General features: G+C 36.3%; 1 protein-coding gene across 3 annotated transcripts in view; it reads left to right on the top strand.

The window, feature by feature from the left end:
- Positions 1–6,568: 6,568 nt before the first annotated feature.
- The window catches only part of BMX (BMX non-receptor tyrosine kinase), a 77,445-nt gene continuing 65,150 nt past the window's right edge, over positions 6,569–18,863 (top strand). For 2 of the 3 annotated variants that reach the window (XM_072614309.1, XM_072614307.1), the window contains exons 1-2: positions 6,569–6,697; positions 17,633–17,779. In XM_072614309.1, the coding sequence (XP_072470410.1) occupies positions 6,665–6,697; positions 17,633–17,779 (180 nt within the window). In that variant the 5' untranslated portion in view covers positions 6,569–6,664. Of the gene's footprint in view, positions 6,698–15,719; positions 15,839–17,632; positions 17,780–18,863 lie in introns of those variants that run through there. The other variant, XM_072614308.1, reaches the window with a different exon arrangement.

The following is an 18,863-nucleotide window of genomic DNA, read 5'->3' as shown; positions in this document are numbered from 1 at the left end:
TAAATTCAAAATAGATACATCTTTAGTTTTACAGATCATAACACTGAAAAAATATTAAAAGAAAAACAGATCATGTACCTCCCACAGCTCTTGGTAAAAGATACATTCTTACCCAAACAAGGGATAGAGGCAATTACAAAAGATAAAATGGATAACTTTGATTACATAAAACTGATAAATTTTTCTACAAACGCAATGTATCCAGGATAAGAATGGAATTTTTAAAAAATCCATGTATCAGATTTCTCAGACAAGACTTTGGAATCCAAAACAAGCCTTTCTCCAAGATAAGTGGTCAAAGGATATGAGTAAATGGTTCTCAAAAGTACTGCAAACTATTAACAACTACATGAACTAATGATCCAAATCATTAACAATAAGAGAAATGAAAAATGAAAACAACCCTAAGGTTTCACTGGACTCTGCAAAGGGCAGAAATGACAGAAGATGAGCATACTCAGTGTTGGTAGGGTTGTAAGGAGACTGGCACATTAGGCAGCTAGAGGCAATAAATAGACCTCTGGACCAGGACTCAAGAAAAACTGAATTAAAACCCAGCCTCAGATACTTCCTACATATGTGATTCTGGGCAAGTTACTTTCCTCAACTATAAAATGGGAATAATAAAAGCACTCACCTTTCTGACATAATAAGTCCTGTTGGTGATGGGCTAGAGGTTCAGAATTGCGTATACATTTTTAGATAAGAGAAGTTTTTTTTTAATTAAAACAAATTGTTAAAAGATCTATTAGACAGTGGATGGATATTGGTAAATAATGATGTTAATGTGAAAAAAGGAGAAAAGAAACAAACATCAATAAAATATTTTTAAAATACAAAGAAGAGAATAGGAGGAAGTTCAGAAGGTGACAGACAAACAGAACAGTTTTGTTACTATAGAGTTAAATACATGTAAACATACAAATATATACACATGTGTGTATGTATATGTGTATGTATGCATGAATACATATGTATATGTAAGAGAAATTTGCAGCTTTCAGTCTTCTGTTCTTATTCATCAAAATACTGTTGTTGTATTTAGAATAAAAAATAAAACTTAACAACAGAAAAATTATTGGCCTTGGAAAAAGAATTGAAAAAACATACCTACCTCCCTTCTTTGTAGAGGTGGGGGACCATGGGTGTGGAATACTGAACATACTGTCAGGATTAGTGTGTTGGTTGGTTTTGCTGAACTGCTTTTTAAAAAAACTTTCTTTTTTGGTTTAATCTGCATTATTAATGCTTTTTCCTTTCCTGTCTTTTTTAAAGGGTTTTTTTTTATTAATTTACTTATTTTTAGTTTTTTAACATTCACTTCCACAAGATTTTGAGTTCCAAATTTTCTCCCCATCTCTCTCCTCCTCCCACCCCAAGATGGCATCCATTTTGATTACCCCTTCCCCCAAACTGCCCATCCCTTCTCTTATCCTCTTCCTCTCTATTTTCTTGTAGGGTAAGATAGATTTCTATATCCCACTGCCTGTATGTCTTATTTCCCAGTTTCATGTCAAAACAAATTTTAACATTCATTTTTAAAACTTTGAGTTCCATTTTCTCTCTTCCTCCCTCCCTACCCGCCTACAGTGAGAAGGCAGGCAATTTGATATAGATTATACATATGTAGTCTTGCAAAACACTTCTGTAATAGTCATGTTGTGAAAGACTAATTCCCTCCACCCTAACCCCTCTCCCCCATTTATTCTATTATCTCCTTTGACCCTGTCCCTCCTCAAAAGTGTTTGCTTCTGATTACCTCCTCCTCCCATTTGCTGTCCCTTCTATCATCCCTGCCCCCTTATTATCCTCTCCCCACCTATTTTCCTGTAGGGAAAGATAGATTTTTATACCCAATTCAGTGTGTGTGTTATTCCCTCCTTAAACCACATCTGATGAGAGTAAGGTTCACTCATTCCCTCTCACCTCTCCCCTCTTCTCCATTGTAAAAGCTTTCTCTGGCCTCTTTTATGTGAGATAATTTACCTCATTCTACCTCTCCCTTTCTCCTTCTCCCAATACATTCCTCTTTCACCCCTTATTTTTATTTTTTAGATATCATCCTTTCATATTCAACTCACCCTGTGCCCTCTGTCTATATGTATATAATCTCATTTCTCTTCCCAATTTTTCCTCTATTTCTCTTACTTGGTTTTCAAAATCCTTCTTGACCTCTTCCATCACCTGAGACCAATTCATATTTTTCTTGGAGGTTTTGGATGTAGGAGCTTTGAGTTTGTTGTGTTCTGGTTGTATGTTTTGATCTTCCTTGTCACCAAAGTAAAATTCTGTAGTCTGATTTTTTCCCTGCTCTTTGCTCATTTTCCCAGCAAATTACTTGACTTTTTTAGTTCTTTGTCAAGGTAGGACTCTACTTCCAATATTAGGGTGTACTCTCCCAAGCTTTAGGAGTTTTGTGCAGCTGTTTTCATAAACACTTCTAGGGACCTGTACATTTTCACCTCTTCCAAGGTGATATGATCAAAGGAGAGGTGTTTATTCCTCTCCTGGCCTGTTTTCTGGTCTGTGAGTGACCTCAAGCATTCTTTTCTGCCTTGGAACTGTGAGGAGGATTCTCTCTCCACTGCCACCACAAGCTCCACCATACAAGCACTTCTCCTCACCCCAGGACTGCCCCTCAGGACTATGACCCAGATCCAGGCATGGGCAAAGCAAGAGAATCCTGCCTCAGCACAAGCAAAGAGATTCCTGCAATTCTGCTCTGATCAGTTGCTCTATCCCCCCACCATCTGTGGGCCAAGAATTGTGGATGCAGCCATTGCTGCTGCTGCTGCAGACCACCACCACCTTGTGTGGTGGGCCAGATTGCATTCCTCTTTCTCCCAGCTCTGATAGATTTCTCCTACTGACTTTCTAAGTTGTCTTTGGTGTTTTTGGGTTGAGAAGTCTGGAAACTGCCACAGCTGCAAGTGATTCAGTGTCCTAAGCCCTGTTCTGGTCTTGTCTGGGTCGCATAGCTCATGCTAGACTGTATTCTTCTCTCAGATTGGTGCAACAGACCTTTCGTTTTGACCTTCCAGGTTGTCATGGACTGGAAATTTGTTTCTCTCTGTGATTTTATGGGTTCTGCTGCTCTGGAATTTATTTAGAGTCATTTTTACAGGTCTTTGGAGGAGTCTGGGGGAGAGCTCAAGCAAGTCCCTGCTTTTACTCCACCATCTTGACTCTACCCCCAAAATAGCTTTCTTCTTTATTCTTTGTGACAAGAGATGGTTTGCAAGGTAGAGTGTCAGAAACAATATATTTTGAAATAAAGATGAGGCAAAAATAAGTGGTATTAATAAAACACTAAAAAATAAAGATAACTTCAGTACAACACAATACAATATTGTAGTACAGTGGTTAGAGTGCCAGTACTGGCACCAGAAGTCTTGAGTTTGAATCTGGCCTCAGACATTGAGCTGTGTAACTGGGCAAGTCACTTAACCTCTGTCTACCTTAGTTTTCCCATCTGTAAAGCAAGAATCATAATTTATCTGCCTTGCAGGCTCGTTGCTAGGATCAAATGAGATAATAATTGCAAAATGTTTAGCACAGTGCCTGCCACAGAGTAAGTGCTATATAAAGGCTACCTGCTATTATTATTGTTGTTGTTAATAGATGGGTAAAATTCCTACTCATTCTTAAAGTCTTTTTTTTTTTCAGTTGTCTCTGACTCTTTGTGAACCTCATTTGGGTTTTCCTTGGCAAGGATACTTGAGTAATTTGTCATTTCCTTCTCCAGTTCATTTTCCAGATGAGGAACTGAGGCAAACAGGGTTAAGTGACTTGCCAGGGGTCACACTGCTAGTAAGTGTCTGAGGCCAGATTTGAACTCAGGAAGAGGAATTTTCCTAAATCTAGGTCCAGTGCCCTATACACTGTGCCACGTAGCTGCCTACTCTTTTTTTTTAAATTTAGTATTTTATTTTTCCCCAGTTACATGTAAAAACAATTTTTAACTTTTGTTATTAAAACAAATTATCTCCCTTCCTCCCTTGCCCCCCATTGAAAAGGCAAGTAGATCTAAGTTATACATGTGTAGTCATGCAAATCATACTCATAATAGTCATATTGTGAAAGAAAACATAGACAAAAAAACTCAAGAAAAATAAAGCTAAAAAAGTATTCTTCAGTCTGTATTCAGACATTATCAGTTCTTTATCTAGGGGTAGATAGCGTTCTTCATCCTAAGTCTTTCAGACATGTCTTGGATTGCTGGATTGCTGAGAATAGCTAAGCCACTCACAGTTGATCATTTCACAATATTGCTGTTACTTTGTACAGAGTACATTTCACTTTGTATCAGCCATTCCAGTCGTTCTAGGCTTTTTGGAGAGCATCTTACTCATCATGTCTTATAGTACAATAGTATTCCATCATAATCACATACCACAACTTGTTCAGCCATTCCCTAATTGACGGGTATCCCCTCAGGTTCTACTTCTTAGCTGCCCTACTCTTGAAAGACTGCTTCAAATGTCATTTCACTTATGAGAGCCTTACTGATCCTCTCTGAACAGTAATGACTCGCTTCCCCACAGCACTCCCCACCCAGTCAAAGACGTGACTTGGGTTTAGACCTATAAGGCACCGTAGAGATTGGTTAGTCTAAACCCCTGGTTTTACAACTGAGAACACAGAAGTTACATGACTTGCCCAAAGTCACACAGGTAGTAAGTAGCAATCCAGGATTCCACTGACTCCAAATCTGGGGCTCTTGCCACTATACCAATTATATATGATGTAATATTTGGTAAATACATATTTATAAATTTTACATATATATAAATTACATATATAGAGGAAAATATTACATATATAAAAATATTACATATATATTTACTAGAAAAGGTAATGCTGCTTACCATCTAGAAGGTAGATATGACGTATATATGTATATATATATACACACACACACATAAATGTATGCTATATAAATACGTTATAGAAACAAACATAAGCAATGTGTATATGCTGTATAAATAAATATAGATATATGTACGTGTATACATGTATGTAAGCACTTACACATGCATATTGTATATTATCCCACCACACATAAACATTTATATATATTATACGCATTTATATATTATATATACATGTATGTCATATCTGTGTTCTAGATGTTAAGCAGCAGCTTTGCCTTTTCTAAATTTTCTTTCTCCTCCAGCACCAAGCACAGTTTAGTGCTTGATATATTCGTGTGGATTCTAATTGAATCAAATTATCCCAAATATGGATTGGAATCTAGAGTTGAGTCAACAGTGACATTTGGAACTTTTGCCTCCCAATGTAGTTCTGAAGCTACACTCTAGACTTGTTGGAATGAAAAGGATTAAGTAACTAGCCATTTAAAATAGTGTTACAACATGTGCCAAATGAATGATTTCTTTCCTTGGCTGCTCCCCCCTGTGCCCAAAAGGTGTTATGAGTAGTATCAGTGTGAGTGTTTTTACTTACGTCACCAAAACATTAGATTCTAAGACAACTATAGGCTGCATGATAATTACAGTGGTGAGAGATCTGACTTCTAAGTGACAACAACCTGGCTTCAAGACCCATCTGTTACAGGCACTGACTATGTGATTCTGAGCAAGTAACTCAGAGCCGCAGACAACTCCCTAAGACTATAAGTTACAGAGACTGTTTAGTAGAGGAAGTTCCTACACTGATGACATTACAGCTCTAGTCAGAAAACAAACTCGAAAAGAAATTATAAGATGAGCAAAGAAAAGTTGTAACAATGACATGATTCCATGATAAGAATGGTATGGTTACATGTTCCCCCAACCATTCATGGATATGCCCTATAATGTTGGTATACAACAAAAAACTAGAGAAAGGTATGTCCCCAGTTGTATTACTCAGTGCTCCAAACTATAGAAATATATTCCTTATGTGGGCAGCTAAGTGGCATAGTGGATAGAGTGCTGAGCCTGGTCAGGAAGACTCATCTTTCTGAGTTCCAATCTGACCTCAGACACTTCCTGGCTGTATGACCCTGGGCAAGTCACTTAACCCTATTTGCCACAGTTTCTTCATCTGTAAAATGATATCAAAAAATATCAAACCATTCCAGTACCTTTGCCAAGAAAACCACAAATAGGGTTATGAAAAGTGGAACACCACTGAAAACAACTGAACTGAATAACAACAAATGTCTTTAATCTGTCTACTCTACTTTATCTGTCCAAGTCTTGAGTTAACACTTACTGCTTATTCTCTGAGCTCTTTGGTCTTACCTAACTGCTTCCTGACTTGTATGTCAATGTCAGAAAGGGAGTTTTTGCCTAGATATTTTATTGTTCTTTTCATAAAAATGCTACATAAACAAAGGCAAGGCTGTTGAACTTTATTCAGTCATTCTACTCCCTCCCCAAACAGCCCTGTTACCTCTCTAAATTTAAATCTTTATAAAATGTGCTTTTACTTCTATTTTTGTTGAGTTCAATCAAATCAGCAAGCATTGGCCAAGTGTTGAGTGTGGTTTCCTGTAGGATTGTGTAAAGTCCTGCAGAACAATATTCACTTGGGGTGACTGAGTAATGTGGTTATTTCAGGCCTCCCAGTCAAAGAAACATGAGGAAGCCAGCTGGGACACGACAAAGGTGATCACTGCTTGTTTTCTTTCAACAATTATTGGATTATTCTGATTGGAATGGATTCCAATAAAATGGAGCCATCAGAAATGGTATGTAGCAGAGGTTGGTGGCAATGAAGTGTCTTTTATACAGGAACTTGGTAGAGTTCAAATTCTGGCTCAAGAGAGAGGTCAGCTGATGCTTGTACTGGCCTGAATTAAGTTTAGTGATAAATAAGTTTGGGATTTGCATTCTCTTTTCTGTTTTGTTCTGCTGGTTGTTTTTATTTTCTTTCTCAAACATACACCTTCTAACAGCTTCTGAAAGAAAAATGTCTCCTTATTTTCCCAGTGCTTTTTGTTAGATTGCTAACTTCTATAAATTGGTGAGTGTTTTCTTTTCTTTTTTTTAATACTGACTTTCTCTGTATGTGTGTGGTTTGTTATTTGATTTGTTTAGGGATTTTTTTTCCTAACGTTTGTTTTTAGTGGGGAGGAGAAAGAGAAAGAGGACAGTGGTTATGAAAATGAACCAGTCACGTGGCACGGTACAGAGGAAAATCATTGACTCTGAAATCAGGAAAATTGGTTCTGAATCATTCCTTGGAATTTCTTTCCCTTCCAGGCCTCTGTTTAAAATTGGGGAACTTAAAGTTCTCCAATATTACTTACCCATTTATAGAATTTATGAAGCGAAAGCAGCTCTGTGACCAAATAGATATTGTTTTTTCCTCATTGGATGTCTCTAACTAGTGATAAAAATATTGCGTTCTTAAAGCATTGGCTTAGCTATGACTTGACTGTTCAAGAGGCTTTAGTGGTTCCTCACTGCCAACAAGAGCAAATACATGCTACCGTATTTGACATTTAAATCCCTTCAAATCTGATATTCCTAGGAAGTACAAGGAATTAAATTAAAGAAGGGATTTTCATGTTGTTGTGTGTAAACTTTGTAACATAAAATAAAACATGTAGGATAGCAAAACCAATTACATAACTGATTTCAGTCAGCAAAAGATTTATATTTTTAAAAACAAAATGGCAGACCCCAGGTGAAGAACCTTTGAAATTAAAGGCATTCATCCTGAGGTATTAAGTGGATCACCATCTTCTACTTTTCTCCTTGACAAGGAAGACCAAAAGTAAAATCCCTTGATATTTGGGGGGGAAGAAAAGGGAGCAGGAGAGGACAGTGGTTTTAAAAGAAGGAAAAGTCTCAAAAGGGGAAGTAAAGTTGCTGAACAGGAACTTCAAGTACATCCCAATTTTGCCCAGGCCCACTCTAATTACTATAAGAAAGGAATTGGGTTTTGCCTTTTATATAAGAAAACAGATCTCCAAAGTAGTTGGTTCTCTAATAATAATAGCTAGAATTTGTATAATTCTTTAAGGTTTGCAAAGCCTTATTCATACACTGGATTTTCACCACCTATCTATCAGATTTATCCATCTGATTTATCTATCTTTTATCTCTCTGATCTATCTGTCCATCTGATTTTATCCTTGTAACAATCATGTGAAGGTCATCTCCATTTTTCAGCTGAGGAAACTGAGGCAAACAAGTGATGTGTCCAGGGTCACACAGCTATTAGATATCTAAGTTTGAATTTGAGCTCAGGGCTTCCTGACTCCAAGTCTAGCCCTCTTACCCCTTGTACCACCTACCTACCTCAATAAGTTGATAAGCAGAGAGTTAATTCGGGGCCAGTTGTATCAAGTAGCAGGAGGTTGGGCTGAAAAGTTAATATCTGTCAATATCTCATTTTCTTACTCCCAGTGCCTCTGTGATCTCATCTATGGGGGTGCTTCCCACATCAGAGTGCATTCACATCTGTTCCTCCTATCCCCTTCTTGTACTTAGTCTCCTATGGATTCTACAGAATATATTCTGCCACCAAGCTGGAAGACTTGTTTTATCTAATGGTTTCTGGGTACCAGTTCAGTACTAGGACTGCCTATCTGTTGTCCTTTCTGATTGCTGCTGACTTTTTCAGTTTTATGCTTTACAAATGATGATTCTTGGACCATTTCTTATGGATAGGTTATTTCAGGAAATCGGTCTTTGACTACGTATGTTCCCCTGAACCCTCCCCCACAATGGTCTGAATCTTCCTTTGTGTCACCTGCATTGATGGGGTGAGGAGGGGGGTAGAGGAAACACCACATGTTTTCCTCAAGGCTGTCCAGTTACCTTTCTTTTTTTAAATTTTATTTTAGACTCAAATACCAGAACAAAAATATAGAATAGAGAAAAGAAACAAAAATATATCATAAACTTAAATATTGGAACTTAAACACAAAGTAAGAAAGGAGAGGAAAAACATGTCATCTACATAGCAGCACATAAGAGAGGATTCAAAATATGTGACAGTAATGCTTCCATTTATTCAATTCTGGCACCAGGCTATTGTCCATCTGCCGCACATTACATAAACACTTCTGTTATCTACATCTTTAGTACAATGTAGGCATTATGTCATTATCATGCCGAGCACAATTGTCGCTTTTCTCTCTAGTACCTGATAGCATCCAATAATAGAATGCAGTTAGGGAGGAAAAACATTAAGAATGCTTGCGACAGCTTCTTTGTAAAAAATAATAATAGTGTTTATTTATAGAATGCTTTAAGGTTTGCAAAGCACTTTACAATGATTATCTTATTTGATCCTTACAACCCTGAGAGGTGGGTGCTATTATTATCCCTATTTAAGAGGAATCTGAGGCGCATAGATTTCAGCTAGTAGGTGTCTGAGGTTATATTTGAATTCAGAACTTCTTCCTTACCGACGTGTTGTCTTCACTGAGTGGTCTGAAAGACAAGTATAATTTAGAGGAGAGGAGCTCTGAATTTAGAACAAAAGCCATAGCTAGCTATGGCTTTGCACCAGGGTGTTGAATTTAAAGGGTCCTGACATTCCTTGCATGCCTTCAGAAGCTAGAAAAACTGAAGTTAGCACCAACTTACCAAGAATAATTAATTAATATAGGAAACTGCTTCCTCGTGTGAACCCCAGATACTGTCCACCTTGGCTCAGACCTTCCTTGCTCTCCCCATCCTGCTTTCCCTGAGATCCCACAATATGTTCCTCATTTTCCTCAATCGTAAATTGAGGGGGTTTGAACAATGATACCATCCCATTCAAAAACCCTATTGAATATTTTTTTTTTTTTTGTAATTTTGTTTTGAGAGGCAGAGCGGATAAGGAATCAGCAAGATCCAAGTTCAAAGCTGGCGTTAGACACTTACTATCTGTGTGACCCTGGTCAAGTCACTTCACTTCTGTTGGCTTCAGTTTCCTCATCTGTGAAATGGGGATAATAATAGTAACTACCTCCCAGGGTTGTTTGTGAGAATCAAATGAATTAATTGTAAAATGCTTAGTGCAGTATCTGGCACACAGTAAGCTCATGTAAATAGCTATTTTCTCCTTTTTCCTTCCCCTTGTTTTGTTTGAATTCTCTATTTTATTTTTGTTCAGTCTTTTAGTCGTAAAATAGTAAGAAGAAATGGCCCATGGCAGAATTCTGAAGGAGGTAGATGTTGTGTTGTAGTGACCTCTACTTCCCATTTCAGTATTCTTTGCCCCACTTGCAGTATCTTCTGCCTTTCCTGGTTACAATAATGATCAGTGCTCAAAAGGCCTTTTTGTTCTTTTTTACCTTTTCTCTATTAAAACCTACTCTTAACCAACAGCCTCATTTTAAATGTGTAAATGACAGTTAATAGTTTAAAGAGTTATTCCTCTTAGGGATGTATGGATTTTAATCATTGAACAACTGCATGATTTTTCAGGCAAGAGTGCAGGAAGGCTACTAGGAGGAACTATTATATTATATTAGGGCTATAATAGGACTATTCTGCAACAGGCTACTCCTAGACATGAGCTATCTTTAGCTTTGTTTTCTCTGTCTTTCTTGGAGGATATGCTCTGCTTTAGGAGCAGAATTATTATTTGTTTGTAAAGTTAATCCTGGATTCATGTGTGATGCTGTCTTTAGGAATCCAGATGTGGGTAAGAAGGTCTTTGGGGGGTGATTCCATTAGGAAGGGAAGCAGAAGGGGAATATAAAGAACCTATTATGTTCTGGGTACTGTAAAAAGCACTTTACAACTATCTCATTTGACCTTCACAACTATGCTGAGAGATAGGTGCTATTATTATTTCCATTTTACAGATGAGAAAACTGAGGCAAATGGAGGCTAAGTGACTTGTTCAGGGTCACAGCCCACTAGTAAGTGTCTGAAGGTGGATTTGAACTCAGGTCTTCCTGACTTGAGACACAGAGATCTATCCATCTATGGGAAAATCCCCTTTAGACAGGGTCTATGATAGACCCAAACATGTATTAAGTTGTACTTTTGATGGATTGCATTACAGAAAGGCTTTAGTGTATTTGACTAACAGAATATATCCTCTTCAAATATTCCACTACCTTTGTTAGACTGTCCCATCCTGCAGAGTTGGATTTGCTTATGCATTGACATAAGTTCCCTAATTCAGCCATCAGTACAATATCTTTGTATTATGCCATGTAACTGTAGTTCCTCAAAGCCTTCAGAGAAAATACAATTCATCTCTGTAGCATGCTCTACCCTCTATTTGTCTCCCAAGCTCTTGAGTGTTTCATATTTCATAGACCTTTGGAAATAAATAGCCATGGATATTTGGTAGGCAAATTGATATGTCTGTCATACAGAGATGGTGATGTGGAGGGCCAACTAATTTTCTTATTGCCATTTTGGAAGGCAATTCATAGGTAATCGATCTGAGTTTCTGATCTAATTGTAGTTTGAGATACAAAGTCTTCCAGGCTGGATTTCAGGAGGTTAGAAGGGAGATGGTTTGTCAGTCATTCAACAAGCATTTATGGAGCAAACATCATGTAAGGAGTTCGTCTCTCTATTTCTATGGTTTGAGGGTAATAGGGAGAGGGGGGTTAGAAACCGCTTTCTTATCAACTGGTCCATTTTGCTGTCTGATAGAAAATTAGAATCCAATGTACAAACCCTTCAATCCAGAGATTCCATTGATAGTTGCATACCTTAAGGGATCCATGATAAGAAGAAAACATCCATAAAAACTAAAGTAGTTCTTAAAACAATTGCTCTTACTGTATACAACATTCTGTTGGTCCTACTCATTTCATTCTTCATTATTTCATGAAAGTTTTTCTAAATTGAGTTCATCATTTCTTATAGCACAGTAACATTTCATCACAATCATATACCACAACTTGTTCAGTCAGTCCCAAATTGATGGACATCATCATAATTTTCAGTTATCAACACAAAGAGAGCTACTATAAATATTTTAGAACTTATAGGTTCTTTTCCTTTTTCCCTAATCATCTACTTAGTAGTGGTATTACTAGCTCGAAGGGTATAGACAGTTTAATAATGCTTTGGGAATAATTCTAGATTGCTCTCCAAAATGGTTAGATCAATTCACAGTTCCACCATAATAACAGTAATATTGTTTTAAGATCAATTAAGTCATTTTAACTATTAAGAATATCCAAATTAACTACAAAGGACAAATGGAGGAAGACATTGCATTCAGAGACAGAACTGATAAATAAAAGTATGCATAGAATTGTTTTACATATGTGTGTGTATGTATTTGTGCCTAATGGTAGCCATCTCTAGGGCAAAGGAAGAGAGAGGGAAGAAAAAAGGGGGAAAAAAGAAATTTACATAACTACTATATATTTAAAAGGAATAGCAAGTTATACATAATAGATTTACAGTTTCATGTGCAATCATCTTTTCATAGCCTACTATGTTTTGGAAATGCTTATTTTATTTCATAATTTAAAAATAAAATAAAAACACTAAAATGTGGATAGCAATTTTATATTTTACAGTAGCAATTTTATTTTATAATAACTAATATTTTATAATAACTAAGAATTGGAAACTAGATGCTCATCACCTGAGGAATGACTAAAAAAGTTGTGGTATGTGAATGTAATGGAATGCTATTCTGTAAGAAATGATAAATACAATGAATACTGCAAAGCGTGGAAAGACTTACATGAACTGATATAAACTATCAATCAGAGCCAAGGAAATGCTAAACACAATAATTACAACAATGTAGATGGAAAGAAAAACAACCACCAAAGAATTACAAATGAAGATTGCAAAATTACAAAGAGTAAGCCAAAATCCAAAGAGGAGATAAAAGACCCCCCTCTGACTCCTTTGCAGTGGTGTCTTTCTGTTGGGGTAGGAGCACTGAACAAGTTGTCATTTTTTTTTTTGATGAATTGATCAGTTTTGCTGGGTTTTTTCTCTTTTTCTTTTAAAAAGTTATTTGTTTTTTTTTAATTATTTTATTTGTTTTCAGTGTTCTACAATCGCTTCCATATATCTTAGATTTTTTCCCCTTCTCCGAGACGGCATGCAATCTTATATAGGTTCTACACATATATTCCTATTAAATACATGAAAAAGCTATTTGTGATAAAACAGAAATTCTTAACTAGGTTCCACATATTCCCTCCAGGGGTGCATGGATAGATTTCAGAGGGCACATGACTTTAGATGGGAAAAATTGCATCTTTATTTTTCACTAATTTCTAACTGGAATATAGCATTTCCTTCAATTATTTAAAAATATTATTCTGAGAAGGGACATATTGGCTTCACCAGGCTGTCAAAGGGATCCATGACACATGAACAGAAGGTTAAAAACCCCTGTAATAAGATATTGCTCTCTGGAGGTTGTCAGGAGAAGGATAGGGAAAAATTCATAAAACAAAAGGTGTTTATTAGTAAAAAGTTTTATTTATAAAGGAGGTTCTAGATGTGCCTGTGATTTAGTATCTAAGGAATAGAGAGTGGAGAGAAGATGGGATCAAAAGAATATAAAAACCAAAACCAATTCAAATTGTACATTATGTCTCTGACTATGTAGTATCTATAATCTGTTCTTGTATTTTTTAATTTTCATATAATATTTATATAAAATTTTAAGGTTTTCAGGGCATGACTACATTTGATAATCTCAGTACATGCAAGATCCAGGTTCACCATTAACTGACTCATTTTCTTTCCTTCAGAGGAGATCAAAACTGGAGTTATGGGGCAGCTAAGTGGTACTGTGGACAGAGGGTGCTAGCTTGGAATCAAGAAGACCTGGGTTCAAATATGACCTCAGACATTTATTAACTGCGTTACCCTGGTCAAATCATTTCCTTTCTTTGTTTCAGTTTCCTCATCTATAAGTTGGGGATGATAGTAGCACCCACCTCTCAGGGTTGTTGTGACGATCAAGTGAGATAATAATTGTAAAATGCTTAGCACAGTGCTTGGCACATAATCAGTGCTGTATAAAAGTTAGTTGTTGTTGTTTTGGATAATATAAGCAATTCACCCCAACCCCCAAGCAATTCCCTTTATGATAAATCATGGGGTTTTATCATGACCACAAATTAACACTCATTGTAAGGACTCATTCATCTAGGTGGCACAATGGACAGAGTGCTGGACCTGGAGTCAGGGAGGCCTGAATTCAAATCTATCCTCAGATACTTATTAGCTGTGTGACCCTGAACAAGGTGTCTCAGATCAATATTATAAAGCCCTTAGTCCGCCTTCTGACTTTTCCTGTACTACATCACTAACTATCTACTGGAAATTTTGAGATGAATATACTGTAGGGAACTCAAAATATTTTTTCCCTAAACATTAATTTTATGAATTTACTTATTGCTCTTGAGGATACCACTAACCTTCTAGTCACCTTAGGTTCTCAACCTCAGAATCATTCTCTACTCCTCATTCTCCTTCACTCCACATTTTAATTCCACTTCTATCTCATCTCCTACATCTGTTCCTTCCATTCACTCATATGGCCACCACCCTAACGAAGGCTCTCATCACTTCTCACTTAGACTATTACAATAGTTTTCAAAATAGTTGAAACTCTTGCTTCACCAGTCCATCCCCTACACGATTGCTGTCTTCCTAAAGCACAGGTCCGGCCCAGATCTGACCATATCACTCTCTTGCTCAGTAAACTCCCAATAGTTCCCTGTTACCCCTAGAATCAAATACATACTCCTCTGTCATTTAAAGCCCTTCACAACCTGGCTCCATTCTACCATTCTAGATATTACTTTTTGTCTCCACATACCCCAGGGATGGAGAACCTGCAACCATGAGGCTACCTGCGGCCTTCTGGGTCCTCAGGTGCAGCCCTCTGACTGAGTCCAAGTTTTATTTTTATTTTTTATTAAGGGCATTTGTTCAGTGAAGTTGGGATTCAAAGGTCCACACTTGAGGCCCTAGAGGGCCACATGTGGTCTCAAGGCTGCAGGTTCCCTACTCCTGATCCTGTCAGATTGGTTCTTTTGTTGCTTCTCCCACAACAAGCCATTTCCCATCTCTGTGCCTTTGCCTGTAATTCACCCTTTTTCACTCCTGTCTCATATTCTCTGGATTCCTTCAAAACTCATCTTGAGTACCTCCAGGTACATGAAGCCTTCACTGAGCCCCCAGCTGCTAGTCTCTTTCTTCCCGTCCACAGACAAACTCCTTCGTATTCATTTCATGTAAACTTACACATAAACATGCACTTTCCTCAATAGAATATACGCTCCTGAGGGCGGGCAGTTGCATTTTTTGTTGCTACGTTCCCTGTGCCAGGCACAATGGCTCGCCCGTGATATAGAGTTCAGTGCTTGTTGAGTGAGTGACTACAAGCAGCTCTCTCTAAGCCTTGGTTTCCTAGTCTGTAAAAGAGAGTCAATAATGTCTATATTTAAAGTAAGATTTATTTTACAACATTTTGTGAAATTCAACTATTTTGATGCCTGCAAAGTGCTTTGCCAATTCTAAAGCATCATGTAAAATGTTAACTATTTTTATTACTAATCCAAGTAGAGGGGGAGAATCATATATATTTTTGAACCTTGAACTTCTTAGTCTTCCTCTGCTATAGTCTAGTCCTACTCTCTACTTAACTCTGTTTATGCCAGTTATACATAAGCCCTTCATATCTGGGACCTAGCCCAGGACCCATTTTTCCCCCTCCTGCTCTTAGCCCCAGCTAGAACAATGTGCCTGCTTCCTGATTTGGGTGATAAGCGAAATGCAAATACGTTTTTTCTAATCCAAGTTCCTGACGCACTCAGTAGGAAGAGGAATGACAGGTTACTGACCAGGACTCTTTCTTTAAAGATTGCAAATTAAGGCAAAGGACATAGTCTTCTATTTTCTCCCTCATAAGAATAACCATGAGCAAGGTAAGAGTTTCTACATCTTCACGGGTCTAGAAAGGTCTATTTGATCATTATTTAGAGGTGCCAAAGTAATGCTACTCCTTGATGGTTAAGGCAAGGGAAAAAATCAGAAAGTTTTTGCCTGTCATTCATTGTTTGGTACTTTTTTTTGTCTAGACTGAAAATTTGATGTCAGAATTTTTCAAGTTCTCATCTCTCCTGAATCAGTCTTGATTGATGGGATAGTTTGAGTTATTTAACTTCCAACTGTAAAATTTGATCAAGCAAGAGAATAGGAAAAATACTTTAAAGAAACACTTGAAAAATTGATGTTTCATACTCTAGATTAAGGATTCTTAACCTGTTATCTGTGAATTTGGTTTATTTATTTATTTTCAATAATATTTTTATAAGTGTATTTAAATGTAATTGGTTTCCTTTGAAATCTTATATATTTTATTTTGTGCATTTAAAGCCTCTATTCTGGGGAAGGACCCATAGGCTTCACCAGACTGCTAGAGAGGACCACAGCACAAAAAATTTGATCTAAATTCAACTGCATTAGGGTATTAGGGCCTAGTTTGTAAAAACAAGGAATTTTCTTCAGTTTCTTTATTAAGCCTTTGCTTCTCTATGACATTTTGTACTTCTCATAGCCTTTTGACACAAATTATCCAATTTGGTGCTGGTTTGGGCTTTAAATTGAATATACATATACTTAATGCTCTTAATTCTTTCGAAGGAATCTGGAATTAATGCAAGAAGAAACATTAACATAAAAAAGATTTGTTCAAGTAAGTGAAAATGAGGTCATGTCTGCAAAACCAGCACTGTACTATTCTGTGTCAAAACATTCAGATAAATGGTGATAGATTAAATCATTTATATCATTTACATGACTGGATAATTCAGGTTAAATTATTGAACTGGTACCACATTTCTGGCAAAGTCTTACTATTTAACAAAAAGGATTAATAATTAGAGGTGCCCCCCCAAAAGGAACTGATTGCCTCAGGAGTTCATGGTTTCCATCTTTGGAGGCCTTCAATTACAGGCTAAATTTATGATTTACCCCCAAAAGAGTGGGGGCTCCTTTAGAGGTTTGGGCTCGACTAGATGGCTACCAAGGTCCTTTCAAATCTATGTGATTTCAAAGGAAACCAATTACACTGAAATACACTTATAAAAATATTTTTTAAAAAATAAATAAACCAAATTCATAGACACCAGTTTAGATAAGAACTTCTAATCTAGAGTATACAACAGATAATTTAATAATTCTATGATGGATTTAATATCCATCAATATATCTATAGAATTAAAAAGCAGAGATTGTTTGATGCTTCTCTACCAATACAGAAAATATTCATCTGTATGGAAATTGTTCAGTACTATGGAGGAGGTACTTATGTAGGTCTTATATTATAGACATCTCTTATATATGTATTTTTGTGTATGCACTTGTGTAAACATATATAAGTGTAGATATATGTATATATCTGTATCTAACTACATATAATAAATTTATTTATATATATGTACATATATATAAATGGAGAGAGAGAGAGAATATGAGCATTGATTTGCATTGACAGAGGAATTTGCTTCATTAGGAGTTCCCTAAATCATAGGCCTAAGATCACAAAGAATAACACATAGAAACTAGAAACTATAATAAATATTAACATTTTAATATTTAAATGGTTAAAGCACCTTTGAATGAGAAACATGTACAGGAAGGAAAAAACTATAAAGGTTAAAGTAGAATATGGCTAGATTTTAATTAATGCTATTTTAAATGATTTCATATTTCTTCAGAATGATGAGATGGACAAAAAAACAATCTTAGAAGAACTTCTCCTAAAGAAGTCACAACAAAAGAAGAAAATGTCACCAAACAATTACAAAGAAAGACTTTTTGTCCTGACGAAAACAAGTCTCTCCTACTATGAGTATGATAAGATGGTAAGCCTATTTCTACAGTTTTTTTTAAATGATTTTACTTTATTCTTGCTTAGCTGAAGTATCATCCTTGAGTATGATTGTCAAATTTCTTAATCTACACAGTAAAAATGATCTCAAATTTCTCTACTATATTACTTTTTTTAGGATCAAAATTAATTTAATTCTAGTTAATTTTAAAACAATATGATACAGTGGGAAGAATTTTGACTCTAGAATCAGAAGAACTGGGTTTAATTTCTATCTCTAGCACCTGTGAGATGTTGTGAAAGACATAGAACCTCTCTGGGAATCAGTTTTTTCAACTGTAAAATGAGGAAGTTGGACAAAAAAGACAAACTCTGAGACTTCTTATAGCACTAGATCTGTGATTCTCTGGTCCTAAAATTTTGTTTAATTTCTCCTTATCAAAACTATACTTAATCATAATATTGGCTATTCTTTCATAAATTAAAATGATAAAACCACTAAGATATAAAGATGTCAAGATGAGAGGATTGGAATTCTGCTATTTGTGTCATTAACTCTTGATTCTTATAGGTAGATTAGCTACTGGGTTCAAATTTTCTAATATATTGACGGCTGTTTAATTACTTTGTTGGAAACTTTAGTTAGAGTTTTCTCTCTGTCAACTATTATCACCAACTTAATTGATTAGCCACTTCACTGATGACTTAATTGATGTTGACATCTCATAATATATTTTTACTGCTTTTCCCACATCAGGGAAGCCTTTTGAAATCTTGAAACTAGTCCTAGAAGAAAATGCTTATTGAATTGAATTGGTTCAAGGAACTCTTAAGAGTGGGCAGTTCTGCAAGGGTGGGGAGGTTCAAAAGGCTCAATGCCCAGCACAGAGCAGATGCAGAGGGAAGAGGAAAAGAGAAACTAAACAATTTCTCAGCTTTTTGTGAACTTATTCACTATGTATTATTTTATTTAAATGCAATTCCCAGGATATCACACACACACACACACACACACACACACACACACACACACACACACACGCTCAAGTGCAAGTCCAAAATATATTTTAAAGCCAAATATAATGCGTATTTGAATGATCTATCCCTATGTTCTTCTC

Source organism: Notamacropus eugenii, chromosome 5, assembly GCF_028372415.1.
Source record: "Notamacropus eugenii isolate mMacEug1 chromosome 5, mMacEug1.pri_v2, whole genome shotgun sequence".
Lineage (NCBI taxonomy): Eukaryota > Metazoa > Chordata > Mammalia > Diprotodontia > Macropodidae > Notamacropus > Notamacropus eugenii.
The sequence above is the reverse complement of the archived record's forward strand: the minus strand, read 5'-3'. Positions and strand labels throughout refer to the sequence as shown.